Below are 24309 nucleotides of genomic sequence, written 5' to 3'. Positions count from 1 at the left end.
ACGCAAGATGAAGATGATTCAAACGTGGTTTTCTGTCTTTCGTTGAGGCCGTACAAGCACCGATGACGCTAAACGATCTGGACGCCCAGAAGACGTCAGTACACCAGAAAACATGGAAAAAAAACATGATATTGTGTTGAACGACCCCAAAGTGAAATCGAGGGAGCTAGCTGAGACCGCAAAGATGTCATAGGGCAGTGTGTTCAATAATAATTGTTTTAAATAATGCAAACAATATGTTTTTACTTCCGCTTGTTTATTGCGTACACCCAAATAATATCAATACTTACAGGAGTTACCTTTGCTATCTTTCTGTTGCGTTCCAAAGCCCGAGGAATATTGCATTTGAAGAAGTTGTTTGTTGGCGAAGTCCTTCTTCTCCCTGTCGGGAGACAGTTCGTCCAGAGCCTCCTTGGAGTCCTCTCGTATGGTGGCCGAGTACCTCTTGCCCTCGCCCCCGATCTCCTTAATGTCCTTCAGCGTCTCCTGGCTCCCGTGGTTGTAAGCCGCACTTTGGTGAAACAGCCCACCCGCGGAGTAGCAGAAATCAGAACCTGATACAGGCCTGCAAGGATACATATTACGCTGTGATCGAAATAATGTAAATAATCAGATTACTTTGTGAAATTTTTTGGCAGATATTTTTTAGAGATCACAATTAGCTTTTTTTTATTAAATATCAGCAAGTCTTGACAGAGAAAGCGTATGTTTCGAAACCGATAAACATAGAAAAGTCGGTAAGTGGTTATATTTAATTATTTACTAACACTTAATTAAATGAACATTTTATTAAACATTGGTCAAACGACCACAAAGTTAATGTTTTAAATATTAATATAAATTCACATTATCTTGTTGGCCTTAATGTAGGTTTAAACTCCTTGATGATTTTCCAATTATTTAAGTTGGTTGTTTCGCGTTCATCAAATGTTTGTTATTTTTACATCGATGTGCTACTCGTATTATAATAAGGAAGTTTAGTGTCTTTTTTTATTTTTTATTATTTGTCAATGAACTATTAAACTGAGCCAAATTTTTTTTTCATTACATTTTCAAGAAAATCATTAATTTGATGTTGATGTTTTGTGTCTTTTTAATATTCATTTTGTGGTGTCACAAATTAATTATGTAACAGACGGTGCATGATGGACAAAATTTTTCATGTGTTCTGAGGTTGAAAATCAATAATATCAGGTATTGAAATTAATTTACCTGTTGAGTGCTTCCTGATAGCTGTGGTTGTATATGTTGTCGTGGGGAAATCCAACGACAGTCTCCTGAAGGGATCCAGAGTACCTGTGTTCGCTGATAGTGGAAAACCTTTTCTCGCTGTTGAGCCTCTTCTGTATTATGACCTCGTTCACAAGCTGCTCGAGCCTCGAGGGCTTCTCCTCTTCCTTGGGTTTTCCGGTGAAGGCGATCTTCTTTTTCCTCATAATGGATCGGATCCTCTCGAAACTTCTCGCTAGCTTGGAGTCCTCCCCGACTTCCTGGAAGATCTAATATTTGAAGGAAACAACTCCGAGTTTAATAACACACAATAACATGCACGAACAAACCTCCCTCCGGTACACACACATCGAGGAAAGGCGGAAGGAAAAACATCACTGAAAAAGCCAAACACAGTGTTTAATACAAGAACACAAGGACACAAAGACAGTCATGCAAATCACAGGAAAATGTGCATCACAAACAATTATATTTCGTAATATAAGAGGTATTCTGTAGCTTAATCACAAATAACTCTCGATGTGCTTAAAAACACTTTAAGCATTTGAGCGATCACAATGAACCAAAATGAACACGCTTAAATTATCGCAGTCATAAGTCAACGCGCGTGTAATCTCTAAGTCAACGCTCGTGTCGGTTTGTTTTTTGTTTTCCTCGTAAATAAATACAGTTCACTGGCGAAAAATCGGCGTTTACTATAAAAAATAATACAATATATTGCATTTGCAAAATAGTAAGGAGTATCTAATACAAAAATGTGAAAATTAAATTACAAACAATTACTATGGCAACTGCCTTTCTTGACATTTGGCTTGCCAATCGCAGGCTGAATGCAATAAATAGCGTGACAAATAATAAATAAATAAATAAAAATAGCAGTTTTGGAATATTTTCTATTTTTACACCGGTGAAATTCAAATATGTGATTGCGCAGCAGGATTATACGTCGCGAAATGTTAATATTTTAACATTTAATATAAGAACCCACTTGTTCTCTAAATCATTTGAATAAATCCTTAGCTTGTGGTAGTATATCAAGTACATTATTTTCCTTAAATTAAAAAGTTAAAATTAAATTTACATCTTTATATAATCAATTTGTAAAGCGCCCCTGAGGTATTTTATTACGAAAATGGCGCTATGTAAGTTATTCATAACAATAATAATAAATATTAGGTGTTCACGGATGTTCCATTGTGATCGCGAATACGATAAACATCCATGGTGAGAAATTGTTATCACATCGCTTATTAGCACGTCGATAGTTATTTGTGATTGAGCTACTGATATAACTAATAAGAGAGACGAGACATGACACGACTTGACCTATAATATGTTTATACAACCCTAATGGGTTTTTTAAAATAACTAAATTATTATTTTTCAAAACAGTACAATACAAAAAATATGAAAAGTGGCTTATTACATAAATTATTTGAAAAATGGCGCGGAGAAAGATTCAGAATTAACGGAATCTTCTCGGATACGAAGCCTATCGGTTTTTAAATTAATGTGAGATAAGTGGATTGTGCCTACTCAAAAACATATTTATGGTAGATATGCTTCTGTAGGTAGGGGGTGAACATTGGCTGCAAGTAGCCACCGACCAAGAAAAATGGAAGAATATGGAAGAGGCCTATATCCAGCAGTGGAGGACAGAAGGCTGAAGAAGAAGAAGAAGAAGATGCTTCTGTAGAAACATGATGAACCTACGCGAACTAAACAGTGAGAAAATGGAGTTTTCTTTGACAGCAACAGGTCAGGAATCGTAGGTAAATAAAAAAAATATTACGGTCCCAAAAAATTTTTATTAACCTTTTAGTAAAACCATTACAACCTATTTAAAAATGTACAAAATATTATTATATGTATTCAATCTGTTTAAATCAAAACTATTGTATTTTAATTCAAATTAAGTTTATACGAAATTTCGTTAAAATTAGTAGACACCAGGTACTCGTATAAATTATAATGAAAAATTGTAAACTTTGTTAAACAGGTAAGTTTTACCGTTGTCAACAAAAGTAAAAAATAACTTTATTCCGTATTAACGTAAATTATTTAGCGAAATCAAAAAAAATAAAAAAAATTTTTAGGCTTCGCTACAATAATAACTTCTTTTCTCTTAAAAAACAGATTTAAAAACGCAAACGTTACGAAAAATTTATTGATAGGTAGTTGGTATTAATTTTTAAGTTGAATATAAAAAAAACCGCGCGAACAAATTTCATATAATAAAATAATTGTAATATCTTATTGGTATTATAATATGGAGCTATTTGTATTTTAATTATAAAATTGGAAATGTGATGACTTTTCATGCGTTTTATATACACTAACACACGCAATCCATTCCCAAAAAATATTGTAATTTATAAATGATTATTTTAGGGAATTTACATATGAGGGGAAAAAAAATAGCGGTGTCTGGTGATGACGATAATACTAAAAAAGATGCCAAAATGGCCTACGTTTTTGTATTTTAAAAATAATTTGTAATTCTAAATACTGTCGTTTTACAGGAGCAGATTTACTTTCGGATAACATTTAATTAAAAATGTAAAACGACCCTAAAAGGCACACTAATTTATTCTAAACTACCCATAGATATAGGAATTATATACAAATATATGCGTTGTCATTGAATTATGAATTTTATATTAGAAAAATATTGTAACCAACCACAGAAATAAAAAAATCATCTCCCTGGAGTACCTAAGCATTTTGTGTCTGCATTAATAATAAGTGTGAGCTCGTCGTACACCATATTGACATAATGCAAATATTCTACGGGCAAGTTGGTCACAGGAACACGCATGGAGTTAACCTTACTCGGGTACTAAATGTTGACAAGGTGTTGACAAACGACGGGGTAGGGGTGAGATGTGAGGGTGGGCATAATATTTTATCATTTTTAATTGAATAACACCGCCTGTGTCTGTTTATTGAATAATGAAACAAAAACAAGTAAAGTTCGTAATTAATCAGTCATTACTAGACAGAAAATAAAATAACGATACATTAAGAATCGACTTAAATAAATTAAAATTATATTTGCATTAAAATATACTCAATAAATTTTGAAAATTATTTTACTATCAGGAAAAAGTCATTTCGTATTTTTCGCTTTATTTCAATGTTTTATAAAAAGTGTAACAACAATCCATATAAGTCAAATATGCGCCGTTCTCTTTGATAACTTTTTGCTAACTAGAATTTAATTCATAACGCCCCTCTTGCAGAAGCCCTTGTCCCTATTGGCGAAAAACTCGGACAACCAATTTTCACAGGCCTCTGTTGAGACCAAATTTGTTCCCCTAAGCGCGTTGGCCATAGACAGTAACAGGCGGTAATCACTCGGTGCCAGAACTATAGGGTGGAGGCATATGAACTTCCCATCTGAGCTCCCGGAGCTTCTGGCGCGTCATCAAAGATGTGTGCGGCCTGGCGTTGTCCTGATGAAACACGATTCCTCTCCTATTCACCAATGCTGGCCGCTTCTGTTCAATCGACAGCTTCAAACGGTCAAGTTGTTCACAGTGGAGGGCAGAATTGAGCATTTTGCCATAGGCGAGCAGCACCTTCCCGGCCGTCAGTCCTGGCTTAGCCACGGTCTAGGCTGCTTCGTTGGCTTTTTACCACGATCTCTGTCACTTGACATTGTCGTAAGTGACCCATTTTTCATCACCACTCATCATCCGCTTCAGAAATGGGTCGATTTTGTTGCGATTCAGCAGCGATACGCAGATGGAAATGCAGCTCGTGTGGCACCCAAACATCGAGCTTTTTTTTAAATCCAGCCTTATGCACGGTTCAAAACGGTTTTATGATCTATATCAGCTTCTGGACGATGCCACGACTGCTAACATGACGGTCTATCTCGATATGTTCCATGATTTTATCGAAATTTTCAACGACAGGCCTGCCAGAGCGTGGTGCATCATTCACCTCCACTACACCAGAACGAAATCGCTCGAACCACTGTTGCGCAGCACGAACCGATAGAGTATTGGCCCCGCATACATTGAAATTTTTTTTGGTCGCTTTCGAAGCGTTTTTCTCTTTTGGGTAGTAAAAATGTAAAATATGGCGAATTTCTTTCTTTGAGACCTTCATACTCGACGCACGATAGTTCACGACTGAACCGATCAAGCGCAATACTGTCAAAAAAGCGTTTGTAGTATACATTCACACCTTTACAACGCCGTATCGTATGATGTAACTAACAATGAACGAGATATACTTATTAAAATTTATTTCAACAGAGAGGGAAAAAAATATTTTGAGAAGGGAATATGGAAGTCTAGGCATTTACAGGGCTTATGAGCTGTCATTGGCTGGTTTAAGTGGCCATTTTACACACTGTGTAACATTCACCATTCTGCCCATGTTTGAACATCCACATTTCCTCAACTCTTCCATCTGTTGACTTTTGTGAAGTAAAATAGCCTGTAAATGCTGTGTAAATGCCTAGACTTCCATATTCCCTTCTCAAAATATTTTTTTCCCTCTGTTGAAATAAATTTAAATATGAACAACTCCCTAGAGAGGAAATCCAGCCAGTCTGCAAGCATTTGGACATAATCAAACATTGTTGAGATTTACTTAGTTCACCAAAAAGGGCGCAAAATACGAAATTACTTTTTCCTCAACCTAATATCTTGAATACAGATAGACTTTGAAAACAAACACATTTAAGCTACGTACAATAAAACGTGCATTACATTAAGGTATACATATTTAACAACACTAGCACGAAGAAATAAGTATGAATTACCCACCCTGATCTATGGTATTTCGAAAAAATAAAGGTGTGAAAACGCAGTGAAATGAAATAGTGGAACGCATATTATTTTTTTATTTTCTTATATTTATAATGCGGGAAACAAACTGATGGGATAAAAATGAAATGAAATGATTGCATTCTATGTTGGACTCTATGTTAGATTCTATGTTGGACTCTATGTTGGAAAAAAATTACATTAGCTTATGTCAAACTCCTCCAAATAGTACTATTGTAGGAGTCCGACGAATTTCACGGGGCGGAGAATACACTCCGAACACGATGATTTGTTCAATGAGGAAATTCAGTGTTTTTTTTATTATTTATATTTGTTAAAAGACAAAAAAATCATGAATCGTATTGTCATGTCTTTGATTTTTTCAAGTTTTGTAATATTGAAAATCCCCACCGAAGCTTCGAAATAACATCGCCCGCGTATGAGTTTTGGTCGATGAGTGTTCAAAACACACATCTGAAGGGTGAATCATAACTGATAAGAAGCGAAGAAAACATAGGCTTAACCGACATTCTACGACATCGTTTGACATGATTTTTTCAGTTTTAGGAATGAAAAACGGTTTGTTTTTTAAAAAGTTGAACCCAGTACAATCATAATTTGTACCCGTTAAACTTCAAAATACGCTATACGTCGAAAAACATGGCTGCCCCGGAAACGGGGAATCTGTTTCCGGTTGCAATAGGGAAATATCACATACTATGAATACCGACAAAAATATATGAAATAGATTAAGAATAATTAATTGTATTTTCTAAATCAATATGGATATTGGTGGAAAAATGTTTTCGTACATAAATGTAAAAAAGAAATTTGATAAAAATAAATTACTAGAAAAACGCGACGTGTTTGGCTTAGGTTGTTGTGACGCCAAGATTCGTGATAATGTTCTGAACAAATTTCAATGGCCAGGAATAAATAAACATGAATCGTGACGTATTAGGGGCGTGGCCAATGGAATTATCGTTTTGTCGGGAATTAAAAATTGCAAACATAAAAATAACTTTTACGCTGCTTATTAGCAAAAATATTTTTTTTTTACTAGACAGTATTTCATAGGCCTTTATAATGTAAAAAAAAAGATATTTCCCTATTGTGATTGGTCATGATCGCCACAGAAACTTACCAACGCTTTAATTTATTGGCTATTGCAAATACGTGGTCACATAAACCCGTGACGGCCTCCGTGGTGTAGTGGTCGAGACGCTTGACTCACACATGGAAGGTTCCGGGTTCGATTCCCGGTGAGAACACAAAAATTTGATGTGATTTTTCTCAAGCCTGGGTGTTCTGTGATGTAATTCACCACTGCCTTCTGGCCTGTTGTAGTGCAAAAAAATAATAATGAAATAAATAATAATAATAAAGTTCATTTTTACGAAAACCATTTTTATTAATTTTTTCATAGATTTTCGAGAAACTTCGCCGTACATGCTCTAATTTTTACCACACGTAAGAAAACATTTTTTGTATCCAATTTCCCGTAGCACTGAACTTCCTCATAACCATAAATGATTTTCAGAATTGAAATTGTCGAAAGAACTATCTTCTTTAGAATTTTAGCGAGAGAGTTAGTGATTTTTTATATATTTCGTCTGCGAGTACCCGCGATAAATACCCGCAACTCGCACCTACACTGTTCCCAAACGGAATTAATCAAAAGTATGAAAAAGTACCCACCTCCTTTCTGTTCTTGAGTTCCTCGCTGTTGAAGCTGTTAAGCAACAGGGCGAGGAAGAGGTTGAGGACCATGAAGTTGCCCATGACGAGCGCGGGAAGGAAGATGAAGAAGCAGGTCTCCGGCCCCGCCACCTCCTCCGCGCGCATGCAGTCCCACAGCGGCTCTATCCACTCTCCGCAGAGTATTCGGAAAATCATCATAAAGGAGTGGAAGAAATCATTGAAATTCCATCTGAAATAACATGCTCAGTGATGGACTGTAGTCGGCCTGCCGATTCCGCACGATTCATGCTCGTAAATGTAACATTTCAATGGTGGAGGAGATGTACCGAATATGGCATAGGTCCCTAATATGAGATGACGGTGTTTTTCAAAAACTAAGCAAGAAGGCTAACTAAGTTTAACCCAGCGTACCCGATTCCTCACCGACCGACCGAAACATGTTAGTAACCATACACACATTAAATTTTTGTGCTTTACCGATTTGATATTCACGTCAGTATAGTTATTTATTTATTAGAATTTATTTAATTTTGAATATACGAGAACAGAAAATAATAATACATTCATACTAATTAAAATCGAATGCAGTTTTTACACTTGTTTAAAAAATTTATCTTAATTTACTTTGAATTTATTTATTGATATATTAGTTTTAATAGTTTTTAGTTCATTAGGGAGATTATTGTAATTTTTTACACCTTTGAAGACAAAGCTAATTTGACAATGACTTGTGTGGAATTTAGGGATTTTAATATTATTTTGGTATCTGAGTGACTTATTCATCTCAAATTCTTTTATTTTATTTTATTTTATTTTATAAATTTGTGTAATGGAATTTATTTTATAAATAGTAGTATGAACATTAAATAATTAATATAAACTTTCCGTATTGAATGTTGCGGGTTTCTTTAAAAGTACTTTAATAATTAATCTTTGTACTATTTTCAGAGGGTATATTGGCATATGCATCACCCCATCCAACAATACCATGTTGGAAGAGAGATTGTTCTATTGAGTATTGATCTTGTTCTTAATATGGGATATCTTAGCGACTCTATAATATAAATATAGTTTTTAATATAGAATTCTATTAGAACCAAATTTGTATTTATATTTTTCAGGTTGTATCCAGGTTCCAGACTCCTTTCAAAACATGATTGTAATTCTTGCAAAAGAAAAGAGATACGGAGTCAAAGACAAAGAGTAGATCCAGGGCATAGCCTGCCGCCAGTGGTCCCATATTGAGTGTTCAGTGTATCAGAGAATTGTTTGAAATGATGACATTTCTATGTTTAAAAAAAGAAAATGATACATGCATTTTATGTTACATAACTAAGTTCCCAAAGATTTCAATTTTTAATACTTAATAAACAATTTTATTATAATCAACAAAAAAAAATTACCGTAAGCTATTCCATATTCGGTATCTCCATCTCCAGGTACTTTTATTCAAAATTGATAAAATTCTTTGGTATTTAATTATTTGTCAAAATATGTGGAAACTTTAGACAAAAACGCATAAGTCTTTCATATATAAACTGACATGCAAATGAACCTTCGCTAAAACGTTACGTACATCTCTATTGGTACTATTTAGGAAATAAATTCAAACCTCAAAAAGTAAAATTACCTTTTCGACAGAGAATTCAAATAAGACGCCGATAAGATTCTAACGTCAGATATGAAAAGAACCACTGACTTAGTATTTTTAATGGTAAATATTGCGAATAAATAAACAGTAATGGCACAAAAACTTACCTTGGCACGGGGTCTGGCTCAAATTTGTCAGGAGTATAATCCTTGGAGAACAACTGCATACCGATCACAGCGAATATGTATATGACGATTACTAACACAAACGTAAGGTTACCTAATGCACCGATAGTAGATATAATAATACTCAGCAGAACCTTCATGGTGGTCCACGACTGAGCTAGCTTTAACACCCTTAACTGGAAAAATAAAACACGAATTAGTTGTATATCTTGGAAGTACCGCCGAAAAACGATACTCGTACTATTCGACAGTGTTTTGAGGAGTTGAGGAAATGTGGATGTTAAGCAGGGCGTAAAGTGACTACTTAAACCGGACAATGGCAGGTCATAAGCCCTGTGAATGCCTATACTTCCAAATTCCCCTCTCGAAAATGTTACCCCTCTCTGTTTCAATGAATTTAAACGATTCAATTCCAAAAGATGTCTCATCTGTAGTAGGACCAAAATTTAAGAAGTAAATAATATGAAAGAGCGTAAAGTTTTTAAGAGTGCAAACATTGTACAAAATGTCTGGCAGTGAATAGATCAGTGTTTTTCAACACCCCCGGGGGGTCACGAAGCTCGCTCGGGGGGTAGCGGTCGCAAAAGCAAAAAGCTAGTGTTTTAGGTCCCACGCAACAATAAAAATACAATGATTTCAGTGAGAACGCTGTGCTTATTTATTTGTTTGACAAATTTAGGAGTCGTGATTCTATTTACATATGTCGCATGTGGCTAATGGCAATGATAATTTCAAAGCCTCTCTCGCCAGCTCCGGATATTCTTTTATTCTCTTCATATTATGTGAAATAAATTCCATTTTAAGTATGCCTTAAGCAGTAAGATATATAAGATTTATAGATATCGCTGTTGACGCTGCACCCGCTCTGAGGAGCGAATTAAGCGAATTAAGCGCTCGAATTCTCGATTGATAATAATATGGTCTCAATAGGGAGAAAACTAAATATGTATGTGGTAGTTAAGAATCGCTGACAGACGAGTAATATAATAATATTAAGGTCCCAGCGGCTGGATTTGTTACTCGTAAAATAGGCGCGGGCAACTCAGGAGAGCAGCTCAAGTACTCAGCTGGAGTTTTGAACCGGCTCGCAGATCAGCTCACATTATTTCACGCGACTACCGCGAGTCGCGAGTATTTCAGTGAGTCGAATGATTCAGGTCGCACCGTTCGGTTCAAATCAATGTATGGTCCACCGAATCACCGCTGACGCGCTGAGTCAGCTGAACTCTGAAACTTATAATGTACCGCTGAAAGCCGCCGCAAATTTGAGCGGCAGTTCAAAAACGCAAAGTGTTCGAACTGTCTTTTTGAACCGACTCAAAATTGAGTTGCCCATGACGTTATTACCCACGAGTTACCCATAAAGGGGCCGCGCACTCATAAAGGTTGAAAAACACTGAGATACATAAACTAGATTAAAGGAGGGAAGACATTTTTTATAACTTTACAATTTCAAAGAAGAAAACAGGTAAGATTGAAATAAAAATATTTTTGAAAAAATCAAAGATTTCTCAAAATCCCTGGATGGTTCACGCTTAAACACCTCAAGAATTTTAGAACGTTATGATTGAACAAAATATTACTTTGTTCGCAACATATTTTTTTAAGCACCTTTCCAAATAAATTCAAAAAATGTATTTCGAATCAGGGTAACATTTTTGAAGGTTAATTAAATCATAAAATAAATTTTTCCTTACCAATCTAAGTCCTCGCAAGACAGATAATCCATCGACGAGTTCGAATATTAGATCTAACAAACTAGCTGATACTATAATAAGGTCAAAGATGTTCCATCCACACGCGAAGAAGTCTTTGCTTAAAGCTAGGACTTTCAGGAAGCACTCGAGTGTGAAGATGGATGTGAAGACCTGGAAGGGAAGGATTCAACAATCAGAAAGTTTTCATCACTAGGATTAAATAAGGAAATATCGTATTTACATAACAATAAAAGGTTTACAATTGTCTATGTTTCAGAATTAGTTAAAGCATTATCTGGCCTACAAAAAATCGCGGAAAATTGAAAAAAGTAGGTGTATATGATACAGAATTATATCAGCGGCAACGTATGACAGAACTTTTGATATTTCAAAAGTGTTGTGGATTTTTTTCCCCGAACGATATTTACGGTATTTAAAAAGTAGTTTATTTATTTATTTTATTTGATCATTCAACAAGAAGATATAAATGAAAGGTCAGACAAAAAGAATAGTGAAAAAATTTATATGCCTTCCACAAAAAGGACCACAAAGATAGTGATAGATAACAGTGATAACCATAATATCAAAATTGTTTTAATAGTGAATCTGTTGAAAAAAAAATGTTCTTTATTTTGAAGTATATGCAACACGAATATATTATATTTTATATATTTATTATATTAAGACGAGAAGTGTGAAGTGAGATGAATACGATCTTTAAAACTAGACAGGAGTAATAAATAAAGTAATAAATAACCAAATAAACAATATTCCCTTTAGTCTACTCCTGTATAGTTTTAAAGATCGTATCCATCTCACTTCACACTTCCTAACTTAAGAACGACATGACAAAGAGACTAGAATTATTAGCTCCACATCTATCAGATATTCAGAAATCACCGTAAAAAATAAAATAGGATAGAATTCATTCGTCGAGTATACCTTGATAAAAAAAGCTAGCGTAGCTTTAAAACCGGTCGGTAGGAAAAAAAAGTGGTTGAAAACAAAGAATAACCACAAAGTCAGCGCATCAAATAGAAATGTATTTATTGCTTGAAAATGAATTAAAATGAAATAGAATAGACAAAAGCTTACTTTGTTTCCTACGTCTAGGGCCCGCCGTATACTCTCACTCATCCCGTGATGCTCCAGCGCCAGGAATAGGGTGTTGAGCACAATGCACATCGTAATGAACAACTCAAATAGTGGATCTTTCACTATCTTGTAAAGGCAATTCTGAAACTGCAGCCATCCTTCATAGTCTATACAACAAGATATGCATTTATCACAGTTTCTGTCGGGGAGTTCATCTAGAAAACAAAACACTCGTTTCTTAAAATTGCACTTTAAAACATTCCACGTTATAACACGACACACACAAGACGAAAAGAAGGCGAGTCCCAAGTAAAATATACATAAACAGATAAATTAATCCATTACTTTTACGACCACATAACAAATACTAAACATCAAAACACATACAATGTAGGAGACATATTTTTGGAGTTCTCAATGTACCTACGATCTCCGTACTTTTCTAATTGTTTGTAATTACTATAAATTATTTATAAAGCTTGCTGGCAAACACAAAACATTATAACATGTTCGGAAATTTGTGGGGTACATCGACATGCTGAAACAAAATTTTCACGTGTAGTTAAAGAATTGAAAAAAAACAACAGTCATAAGAAAAACAGGTTTTTTTTTTCAAAAAATATGACATGGTTTATGCATATTTTACTTGTATGCCAATTCGATATATACAATATACACATGTGAGGAACCTATCACCTATTTTTTTTACTAAACGTACCAACATACCTGATGAGTAAAATTCATATCTAGGTATATTATACTGACGAAACTTTATATGAGGGGAAGTAATTTTTATGCATTAAGTATTATGTACATGGATATAAGCTCTTTGTAAGCGCAATTAGTAATAATTTATCTACGGCTGCGATGAAATAAAAATGAAGAACGATGTTAAAATAATTAGTATTTTTGTCATTATAATCAAAAAAATTAATGATTTTCTATCAGGGCAGTCAACCTTTTCGTTACTGGATCATTATCATATTGCAACAGTTGACTCTGAAATCAGCAAGCCAATCTAGTGCTTTATTGAATTTCATTATTTAAACAAAATAGTACCTAAACAAAGAAACAAAAAACATTTTACGCGAGTAACTCAAGATTTAATTTTCATTTTAAGCCAAATTTTATATTGTAGTTAAGTCGACGTAGAATATAGAAGCTTTTCTTCAAAGTAAAACATGAAGGATCACGCAAGTAATTTAAATTAATATTTCGAGTCGATGGTAGAATTTCCAAGTTTTATGCGAGGTTCAAACGCTATCAACAGTACCTACAATTAGTTTGAACTGTTTCTGAATCGAATTCAACATTTTTTGTATGTTTATGCTACCACTAATGCGCCTGCCCGATGCCCTTAGAAATTATTTACATAAAAATTTAAGGATATATACATTTGGTTTCCATTTTTTGTCTAAAAGGCGTTAGTTTTATGGTTCATTCGTAATTTCGGAGAATTTTTTCAAGTTAACATAGTTTACAATCTCAAGAAGATTTCTTAATAGCCTAAAAACAAAAGTACAGCACACCAAATGCAAATAGAGACAAATATGATAAGACAGAGAAAATGAAGGAAGTGTAAGAAGTATCATGCAGAGTAACAAGCTTTGAGCAATGCAACACATTATCACTGTTTTTATGTGAAACAATACATCAATAGTACTTTATGATGTATTATGAAATTACTACTATCTGTTGGATGATTTTTTGAATAATATTAAAACAAGTAATATTCATGAACTCTTGTTTACGTATTTGTCCAACAAATAGTAATAATTTTAGTAAGGACAAAAACATTGAAAACTCCAACATTTGTTAGTATTAATTTTCTGAAACATCAAGTTTTTAATTTTCTTAAAGTGTTTTCTTTAAATATTTTATGATTTCCAATATTAACTGCTCGAAACCAAAAATGTATACATTGAAATATGTAGCTATTTTGAATTTAGATTTTCAATACGCGAAAACGTAAAAATCTGAAAAGATGGAAATAAAACTAATAAACGCATTTAGTAGGTATGAATAAATAAGAATTATGTAAAATGAAGTTTTAGTTTATTGAGAAAAAAAAAGGGTATTAAAATACTTTGCGATCATTTTTCTTCGTTTCATGAGAGTATTTCTTAAAACATCGGAATAAAAATGAAGATAGGTTATTTGTTTATTGATGACGTATTATTGAGATGTGCTCTGTAACATTCAACGCAGTGCGGTTGTGGTGTAAGTCATCCAACTTAATAAAGTTTTAAGTCTGAATTATTCACAGTTATAAAAAAAATCGTCATTACGATTTCAAGTAGTAGGTACATTTTCAAATTTTCAATAACCAAAAATTTAAAATTAAAATCACTTTGTTTTTAACTTTCAAAGCTGCGCAAGCTTTCTTATCAAGGTACAATTTTGTATTAAATATAGCCATATTTTATACTAAACTAAACCGAATGCATCCGAAGTCAAGTCATTAATTATGTCAAGTAGTATTTAGTGTTTTTGGAAGTACGGAGTGAGGAATGGGGGGTTGAAACTCACTCCATATTTCCACAAACACAAAATACTACTTGGCATAATGAAGTACTTATTACCTCCAGATGTATTAGATTTAGTAGACACTGTTAAAATTATAAAATAGGGTAATATTCATTACTAAATTGTGCATTAATAAGGAAACTTGTGTAGCTTCTAAAGCGGTTAAATAAATATAACGTGGTTATATATTATATAATGAATAACCGCAAAATTAGTGATTTGAATATTAAACTTAAACTAGACACATTTTTAGAGCAATATCAACTCTTTTTTATGGGTTTTAGAATTTGCTGATTCAAATTTTGGTAGAAGACGATTTTTAGATTTTTGAGTATGAACTTTTTAAACTTAAGCGTGTTTCAGGAGGTTTTTTGTGAGAGTTTTCAAACGTTTCGTCCGACATTTTGTACGTGGGCTCACCTGAGTAGAACGACAATAGCATGTTATCCTTGGCCGGGAGTAATCTGACGGTCTTGTCAGTACATAAGTCGGCTAGGGGAAGCGGGGTGGACTCCGGTGGAAGGTCCACCGGCCGTTGGTATGGCCAGTCAGCCCCTGATGATCATTTCAGTTTGTTTGGATTTAAGGAAAGTGCAAAGATGCGCTTAAGCGAAAGCGTGACATTCTCTCTATATTATGGAGCTAAACGTGTCGTCGTGAAATGGCTGCCGTGAATGCGCACTCGTCTAAGGAGAGATTTATGGAATGAGTGAAATGAGAAAATATAAGCCTTTAGCTCCTAAACGCGCGAAACATTTTTTCATTAGTAATTTCTATTATTGTTTGGAATATCCACCTGTTAAATTGAACTAATGTTTTGACATTTACATGAAATTATCGTACGCACGCCTGTGTGGAAAACCATAAATGGTTAGATAATACAGTTTACAGCCCGTAAAATAACGGTAAAAATTCTCCCAAAAATATTTCTTATCGAGAATAATTGGTCTTTAAAATTTTAAGAAAAAAAAACATTAAATTTTGGTTATTACGTGTGAGTTTCTAGTGTTAGTTTGACTTTTCCGGCAATGTCATTTATGGCATATTAATTGTTCACTCTACGTCTATGAAAACTAGTAAGAAGACAGATAACAATTAAAATTTAGACTAAACATTGAACTCTAGGAAGTTTGGCTAATTTTAAACACGAATCTGACCCTATTCAGTCATAGCTAGAACAGCACATTTTAATATATTCAAATACATAAATATGTACACGTCGTTAGCTCTATTAACTCTTACCTTATCGAGGTTTGATTTCAAACATTTGTATAGAAGTAAGACTATTGATTATAAACTAACACTCTCTACAACTGCAAAATGATGATCTCAAAATGGCGTCTGCGGTAGGCAGAAGATGACAGCACACAAAGTCGATTTACTGAATAGGAAATTTCGGAAAATTCAAATGAAACCTAAAACTGAATCATGCTTTTTAAATTTTCATAAAATAAATATTTTCTAAAAACGATCAATTTTTAAAAATATTTTAGTATTCTAGAGTTCTTATTATATACTCAAATATGAATTTTTTTAGACCATTTCCTAAAAGTCGTAAATAACTTGTGCTGGAAAAATGGAAATCGAGTTGTGGTAGAGTGGGTTTTGAACTGGAACCTATGGTCCGTGAGTCCGCAATACTACCACGGGACCACAACCCGGTTTAAAATAAACATTATTCATAAAAACTCGTTTGCATGTAAAAACGATATAATTATTATTGTTTTAAATATTTCCCAATGTCAATGTTTGTCGGCTGGCTGGGTTTTACTCCCCGGGAGTTATTACGATTTGAAACATGGAAGGAAAGGGAATATGGAAGTCTAGGTATTTACAGGGCTTATGCTCTATCATTGGCTGGTCAATAAAGGTGTCGGCTCTTTTGCGTAACAAAAGTTTTCAGATGGGCGAGTTAAGAAAATGTGCATGTTAGGCAGAATTGTTAATGTTGTTCCACTGTGCGTAAAGTGGCAGTGGCCAAGTGTAAGCCAGCTATTGACAAGTCACAAGTTCTGTAAATGCCTAGACTTCCTAATTTCTTTCCCATAAATGGATAAACAATTTATAAATTAAATATATTTGTAATGTTATTATTAGAACACACATAACAATATGTATGATATGTGTGCCCTACTTTAAGATTTAAATAAATAAAATAAATAAATAAATAAATGTTTTTCCTTTCTGTTGTAATAAATTTAAGTGATAATGACCTTTTACCATAGAATAATATCCTTTGTCTGTGGATAAATATATCAGATTGGGGATAAAGTAATTTCGTATTTCGCGCCCTTTTTTTTCAACTAAATATATCTCGCTTAATATCGGTCATATCGAATCATACAATACTGCGTTGTAAAGGTGGTATATTGACAATATTGCTTTTTGTCGGTTAAGTCGTGAACTATCGTGCGTCGAGTATGGAGGTCTCAAAAGAAGAAATTCGTCATATTTTACTACCTGAAAAAGAAAAACGCGTCAAAAGCGACCAAAAAAATTTACCAAGTATACGGGGCCGATACTTTTTCGGTTTGTGCTGCCCAACAGTAGTTTGAGCGATTTCGTTCTGGCGTAGTGGAGGGTAATGATGCACCACGCTCTGGCAGGCCTGTCGTCAAAAATGTCGATGAACTCATGGAAAATATCGAGATAGACCTACATGTTAGCAATCGTAGCATCGCACGGGAGCTAAATATTGACCATAAAACCATTTTCAGAAGGCTGGATTAAAAAATAGCTCGATTTTTGGGTGCCACACGAGCAGACGCAAAAAACCTCATGGACCGAATTTCCATCTGTGAATCGCTGCTGAATCGCAACAAAATCGACCCATTTCTGAAGCGGATGGTAGCTGGTGATGAAAAGTGGGTCACTTACAATAATGTCAAGCGACAGAAATCGTGGTCGAAGGCCAACGAAGCGGCCCAGACCGTGGCCAAGCCAGGACTGACGGCCAGGAAGGTGTTGCTGTAGGTATGGATGGATTAGCAGGGAATACTTTTCTATGAGCTGCTCCCCTATAGCCAAATGCTGCACTCTACTCTGAACAACTCGACCTTTTGAAGCTGGCGATTGAACAGAAGCGGCCAGCATTGGTGAATAGGAGAGGAATCGCGCTTCATCAGGACAACGCCAGGCCGCACACATTTTTGATGACGCGCCAAAAGCTCCGGGAGCTTGGACGGGAAGTTCTTATGCATCCCCTCTAAAGTACAGACCTGGCATTGAGTGGCTATCACCTGTTCCTGTCTATGGTCAACGCGCTTGGGGGTACAAATTTGGCCTCAAAAGAGGCCTGTGAAAATTGTTTGTCAGAGTTTTTTGCCAATAGGGACAAGGGCTTCTACAAAAGGGGTATTATGAAGTTGAATTCTCGTTAACAACAAGTTATCAAACAGAACGGCGCATATTTGACTTAAATCGGATGATTGTAACACTTTTTATAAAGCATTGAAATAAAGCAAAAAATACGAAATTACTTTTTCCCCAACCTAATATGAGTACAGTAAGCTTAAGTAGTAGGTAAGAATTGGTAACTAAATACATCAGCTTCATCAATATTTTCGCAGATATTATTTATCATAGTTTGTGAATTTCAAAAAGTTTTTTATACTGAGAATGTCAAAACAAAATAATGATTTATATTCTAAAAAAGATCGTAAATAATGCCACATGAAAAAGATCTAAATATTTATATACAATTTCTGTCATAATTTCGAATGCCTACAATAGACGCCATTAAGATCTTGATACTGAAGAATAGGTTTCGACCTCGTAGGTTTAGTCTTAGTCTAACTTACAAAACTAAATATATATTTGACTAAAAATTAACGGCTTATAAATATTTGATACTTTATTTATGAGTAACCTGCGTTTTAATAAAAATTAAAACGGTAATTCTTTTCATTAGAATATTTTAACGAAAAAAGTTTTTGAGGTACTCGAGGACATTGTTAATCAAATGAATGCACGCCAAGCTTAAGCCAGCTTATAAATGTTAAATTTGGAAAGGTTAAAAAGAAAGATGGTGAAAAATACCAATATTTTCTACAGAAAATTAAAATTAATGTAGAAGGCAATGATGTATCTAAATATGTGTTATGCAATGTTGTAATATGTATTTTCACATAAAAATATATCAGTGTCACTTTTAAATGAAATTGTATCTAGTAAAAAAATACTTTTTAGGTAAATGATATAAAATGCATTTCTAAGTAATGCGTCTAACGAAATTAATGTTAATTAAAATAAAAATCTAATACAAAGCATAAATGTATTTGATGTGATCTTTTAATGTAGGCAAAACAAATAATAAAAAAAAACAAGAGCCTGAAAAACTATTATAAAACCAGCAATTTTATTTAAATACTGAATAAACATAATTGAGATACATACTATTTAATTAAAAATAATACATAATAGAAAGTTACCGAATCGATTCTTTTTCTCAAACTGTTGAAATGTTTTTTTGTAAGTTTTTTGAAATATTTTCATAAATTAAATAATTTTCTGTTGCAAACATAGCGGGGTATTATCATTAAAACATATTAAATAAACACTCATAAACATATTCTTTATGAATAATAAATGAAGTTTAGGTTTTGAACTTTGTGGCTTAATATAAATGTATTTTTTATTAAAACTGATCTAGAAAGTTCGATATTTTGTCTATAGGTTTGGTAGCAATCAGTCTCTTTTCAGAGCACGTACCTTTTACTCTCAATATTATTGTTTTGTTTGGAAAATATTAAAAATTGATATCAAGGTGAAAAAATCGATAATACCCTTCTGTCAGAAAAATGATTTTTTAGTGTATGAGTGGTTTTAGCGACATTTTCTAAAGATAAATGGTTGTATGTAGTATGCGTGTTGTGAAGAAGAGCTAAAAGGGTTGAAAGAGTAACTGTACATATATGTCTCGTGTGTGTGGGTGAGCTAGTGGGAGAGTGTGGTGGTGGTGTGTGTGTGAGGTACAACAGCACTCACCCAGCACGACGATCTGCGATAGGTAGTCAGGGTGCAGGGTGTAAGTGGAGTGGGCGTGACGCACCCTCCGGGCCTGAGCCACCCCGTTACACTTGATCACCCTGACGGACCGCGGGGACAGGGCGACTGTCACGGGAGTCGCCTCGGCTCTCTGCAGCTAAAGTCATCAAGAGTCATTACAACACGAATAAAAACAAGGTCAAAGCAAATCGAATGTTTTCAGCCCTCTGAAGCTATAATATTTAATAATTCATACAATTAACAAATTATCTGAAGCATATAGGTATGCCCTGAGCTATGCGCAAAAATGGCAAGACTCAACTTATGCCCAAAAGCTCAGTCATGTCCAATGCGTATTTAGTCGTTCTTTGACATCCAGCCGGGCGTGACGTTTAGAATTAAAAATAAAACGCATGATTGTGTCATGAAAGTGCCTAAAAATCTTTCGGATAAACATCGTAAAAAGGATTATGTAACTTTTCATTCGTAAATATTTGTATATGAGTGAATCACAAAGCTTAAATCAGTTGATATTCAAATACAAATATTATTCGCAATTGCGAAGCTCTTTTTAGTTACAGGGGTGCACTGATAGAAATTTGTTTTTAAAATATAATAAATGTGAGTTAATATTATTTTTGCGTTCTCCAAAATCCAGTGAAAAGAAATAAAATAATCGAAATTATAAGGGAAGAATCTGATTGAAATACACCAAAAATAAATATTGATTGTTAACGTCAAATATAAACTTTTTAAGTACCAAAAATGAGTATCGTCAATTTTTTGGTAGCATATGCATGATCGTTGAATGCAGCCCATGTTTAAATAAACAAACTTAGTAACTATGAGTTCGTTTCGTATCATTACTTTTAAAAATATTTTAGTCTATAGGGCATGTTTTTGTATTAATATATCTGAAGATAGTTCATATCACGTACAATTTGCTTCGTAAATAGAAAAATCCGCTTTCGAGAAAAACGCAAAAAACCTTTCAAACTAGGGAATTCTAATTATATAATGATTTATTTATCAATATACACGGCATGTAGTGCATTTTATTTTACAAAAATATACATTGTGTAGAAAAAAAACACTTCAAATAATATACAGTAGACAAACGAGAAAAAAAGCATAAAAAGTTTATATCTATATATTATAGCAAAATGAGTTTATTCAATTAACCCGCTAACATATTGTGTAAAACATAAATCATTGAAAGGCGTTTAAAAAAGAAAAAGAACAAAAATGAAATGTTTTTTTTGTTTAAAGAATATTTTTTTAAAAAAGGACAGGTAGGTATATCTTTAATCATAGGTACATTGAACAAAAAAATTAAGCCAAGTTAAAGTGAAAAAATGTTTTTTTAATAGTTAAAAATAAGAATCCAAAAAACATATATATTAAAAAAATATTCAAAAACTAGAAAAAAAATAAAGATAAAGCAAATAAAATTTTATAAATATATATATTGGTACATAACTATAGCTTGACAAATGTATGTTACCGTTTACCATCTTTGAAATAATTGAAAAGAGTTGATTTATATAAACTATACTTAAAAATATCAGCAACGTCAGAATAGTTATTGCCGAGTACATATTGATTGAAAGTGATTTTTTTTGGAATTAAGATATTACTAATTGTTCTAGGTCTCGTAATTACGTTTCGTGACGTAGAAACTTTAGTACGTATGTAGCCAGATATAGAGTTTTACCAACATGGCACTACTATGCACAAGAATAACTATAAATAAATAAACATAATATATAGCAACAAGATGTTTCAGTATGGTCCTACCTGCACCAGACTGTGAGCATGTTGCGCTTGGTCCTCGAAGGTCTGGTCGAAGGGTTCTTCGTGGTCATCCACCACCCCCGAGTCGTCCAGAGAAGACTCCCTGTTGTTGTCAGAGCCGCTGGCCTGACGGCTCCCGGCTCCCAGCTGCCCCCGGTATGGAGGCACTGAAAAAGCGAATGAAATTTTATTTATTTTTATTCTGTTTGTCATCGAACATATTCTATATTATTGAAGAAACCAACATTGAATCTTATCGCTGTCGTATATTTGCATTTTGAAATATCTAAATGGATTTGACAATAAGAAAAGTCACGGACAAAAATAATGTAGCTAGTTTTTTTTTTTTTTAAGAACTATACGGGTAACCAATAGGTGAAATATCAAATATAAAAAAATCCGCGTGTCTTGTCCAGTAAATAATAATGAATGTAGAGATAATATAAATTATGCAAATATCACACTGCCGGCACTGAAATTAGTACCAACTTCAAATTCAATATGCAGCTTAACAGGTACTTATACTATTATACTAAAGGGGCCTTACTCATAAACTTGGTATAAAGTTACGCCTAGGCATAGTAGTAGAATACGGGTGGAAAACCATCCTTATTACAGTGGTAGAATGAAGCCTAGGCAGAACTTTATACAGAATTTTCCCTCCCTACCTACGGAAGCATATCTACCATAAATATTTTTTTGAAGAGGCACAATCCACTTATCTCACATTTATTTTATAAACCGATAGGCTTCGTATCCGAGAAGATTCCGTTAATTCTGAATCTTTCTTCGCGCCATTTTTCAAATCATTTCTGTAGTAAGCCACTTTTCATATTTTTTAATAATTTAGTAATTTTAAAAAACTCATGAGGGTTGTATAAACATATTATTATAGGTCAAGTCGGGTCATGTCTCGTCTCTCGTATTAGTTATATCAGTAGCTCAATCACAAATAACTATCGACGTGCTAATAAGCGACGTGATAACAATTTCTCACCGTGGTTGTTTATCGTATTCGCGATCGCAATGCAAATCCGTGAACATCTAATATTAAATGTCAAAATATTTACGTTTCGCGACGTATTATCCTGCTGCGCAATCACATATTTGAATATCACCGTTGTAAATATAGAAAATATTCCAAAACTGCTATATGTATTTATTATTTATCATGCTATTTACTGCATTTAGCCGGCGGTTGGTAAGCCAAATATCAAGAAAAGCAGTCGCCATACTAATTGTAATTTAATTTTCACATTTTTGTATTAGAAACTCCTTACTATTTTGCAAATGCAATATATTGTATTATTTTTTATAATAAACGGCGATTTTTTGCCAGTGAACTGTATTTATTTACGTTGATTTAGAGATTACACACGCGTTGACTAATGACTGCGATAACTTAGGCATGTTCATTACTGTTCATTGTGATCGTTCAAACGCTTAGCATGTTTTTAAGCACATCGATGTTATTTGTGATTGAGCTACAGGTTTATAAATAAGGCCCAAGATGAATATGTTTTGAATTATTCATTGCCTTCCTTATCCCCGTGTATTATACATGCATCCCCGTCCTAATCCCACATTTACTACAAGTGCATTTTTGTTATTTTTGTTTTAATAAGTAAGAAGACGGTCACATTTGACATATTATGTCAGTTTTTTGTATCTTTTAATTATAATACTTATCGATGTTGAGTAAAAAATGTTACATTTTGTGTTGTGATAATTTTTTGCAATATTTTACACTGACATGAGTATTGATGGTCCATAAAATACAGTTATACAATCCAAAATGTTTTTTTTTAAATAAAAATCTATCATGAGCAATTTATTATACAATAATATATATATATATATATTTATTTATTTAACTTTTTATACATAATTTTTATTTTACATTAGCGGGCTTATTGCCAAATGGAAATTTCTTCCAACCAACCAATAAAATAAAAGTTTTATTTTTATAATTCAAGCAAAAACATATTAAATGGAATATCAAGATTCAAAAAAATGCTACAGATATATAAAAATAGAAGGAAATGTATTTGTTTATAAATTACCTTAAATCAATACTATTACTCAACGAGAAAAAGGAAAAATGAGGAAAGAAGAAACGAGGAGAGATTAAGGAAGATAATGGAGATGTTCCTTCGGACGTGATTTAAACAGAGATACTGTAGTAACATCTTTGACGGTAGATGGGAGATGATTCCACAGTCGAGCCGCATGGACACTAGATTTTATAAAAATACTGTAAACGAGTAACTCCACTTTTGTTATATTTGCTTCAAAATCAGAAGTTTACTAATTTTTTTTTTTCACAATTTTGTTTTGAATTGTGACATTTTTCTAAGGGGGTTGCGAAATATTAGTGAGCACTTATGTGGTAATTTCAATGAAAATGGTACAATAAAACTCACCTAGGGCATTCCCGGGGTGCAGTTTCCCTTGCTGCAGCTGAAGGGTGCGGGGGGGGATGGCCGGGGGCGGCGGCGGGGGCCGGGGAGAGGGGGTCGGGCTGGGCGTCAAAGACCTACGAGTAATAAGAAAATCACGCATCGTGAAGAAAATTTGAGATAAATTTATAGATGTTCAAACATAGGCAAAGTGGCGAACGTCACAGAAAATGTGATAATTATCGTCATCAAAGTTCTCTTGTCGGTACCTAATGGTGAATAGGTTAGTTGCTGCACTGGAATAACAAATTTAGAGTATTGCAG

The 24309-nt window shown here is 33.8% G+C and overlaps 1 protein-coding gene across 1 annotated transcript in view; it reads right to left on the bottom strand.

The window, feature by feature from the left end:
- NaCP60E (Na channel protein 60E) overlaps positions 1-24309 on the bottom strand; it is a 213991-nt gene that overhangs the window by 15029 nt on the left and 174653 nt on the right. The window contains exons 7-15 of the mRNA XM_088226406.1: positions 24010-24122; positions 21590-21753; positions 19793-19943; positions 12281-12495; positions 11186-11356; positions 9471-9664; positions 7710-7941; positions 1213-1490; positions 300-565 (exon numbers count right to left, since the gene is read on the bottom strand). Coding sequence (XP_088082532.1) covers positions 300-565; positions 1213-1490; positions 7710-7941; positions 9471-9664; positions 11186-11356; positions 12281-12495; positions 19793-19943; positions 21590-21753; positions 24010-24122 — 1784 coding nt within the window. The remainder of the gene's footprint in view (positions 1-299; positions 566-1212; positions 1491-7709; positions 7942-9470; positions 9665-11185; positions 11357-12280; positions 12496-19792; positions 19944-21589; positions 21754-24009; positions 24123-24309) is intronic.

This window comes from Micrasema longulum, unplaced genomic scaffold, assembly GCF_059751315.1.
Source record: "Micrasema longulum isolate JH-2025_06_02 unplaced genomic scaffold, ASM5975131v1 h1tg000429l, whole genome shotgun sequence".
NCBI lineage: Eukaryota > Metazoa > Arthropoda > Insecta > Trichoptera > Brachycentridae > Micrasema > Micrasema longulum.
Note: the sequence above shows the minus strand (reverse complement) of the source record. Positions and strands in the feature narration are given on the sequence as shown.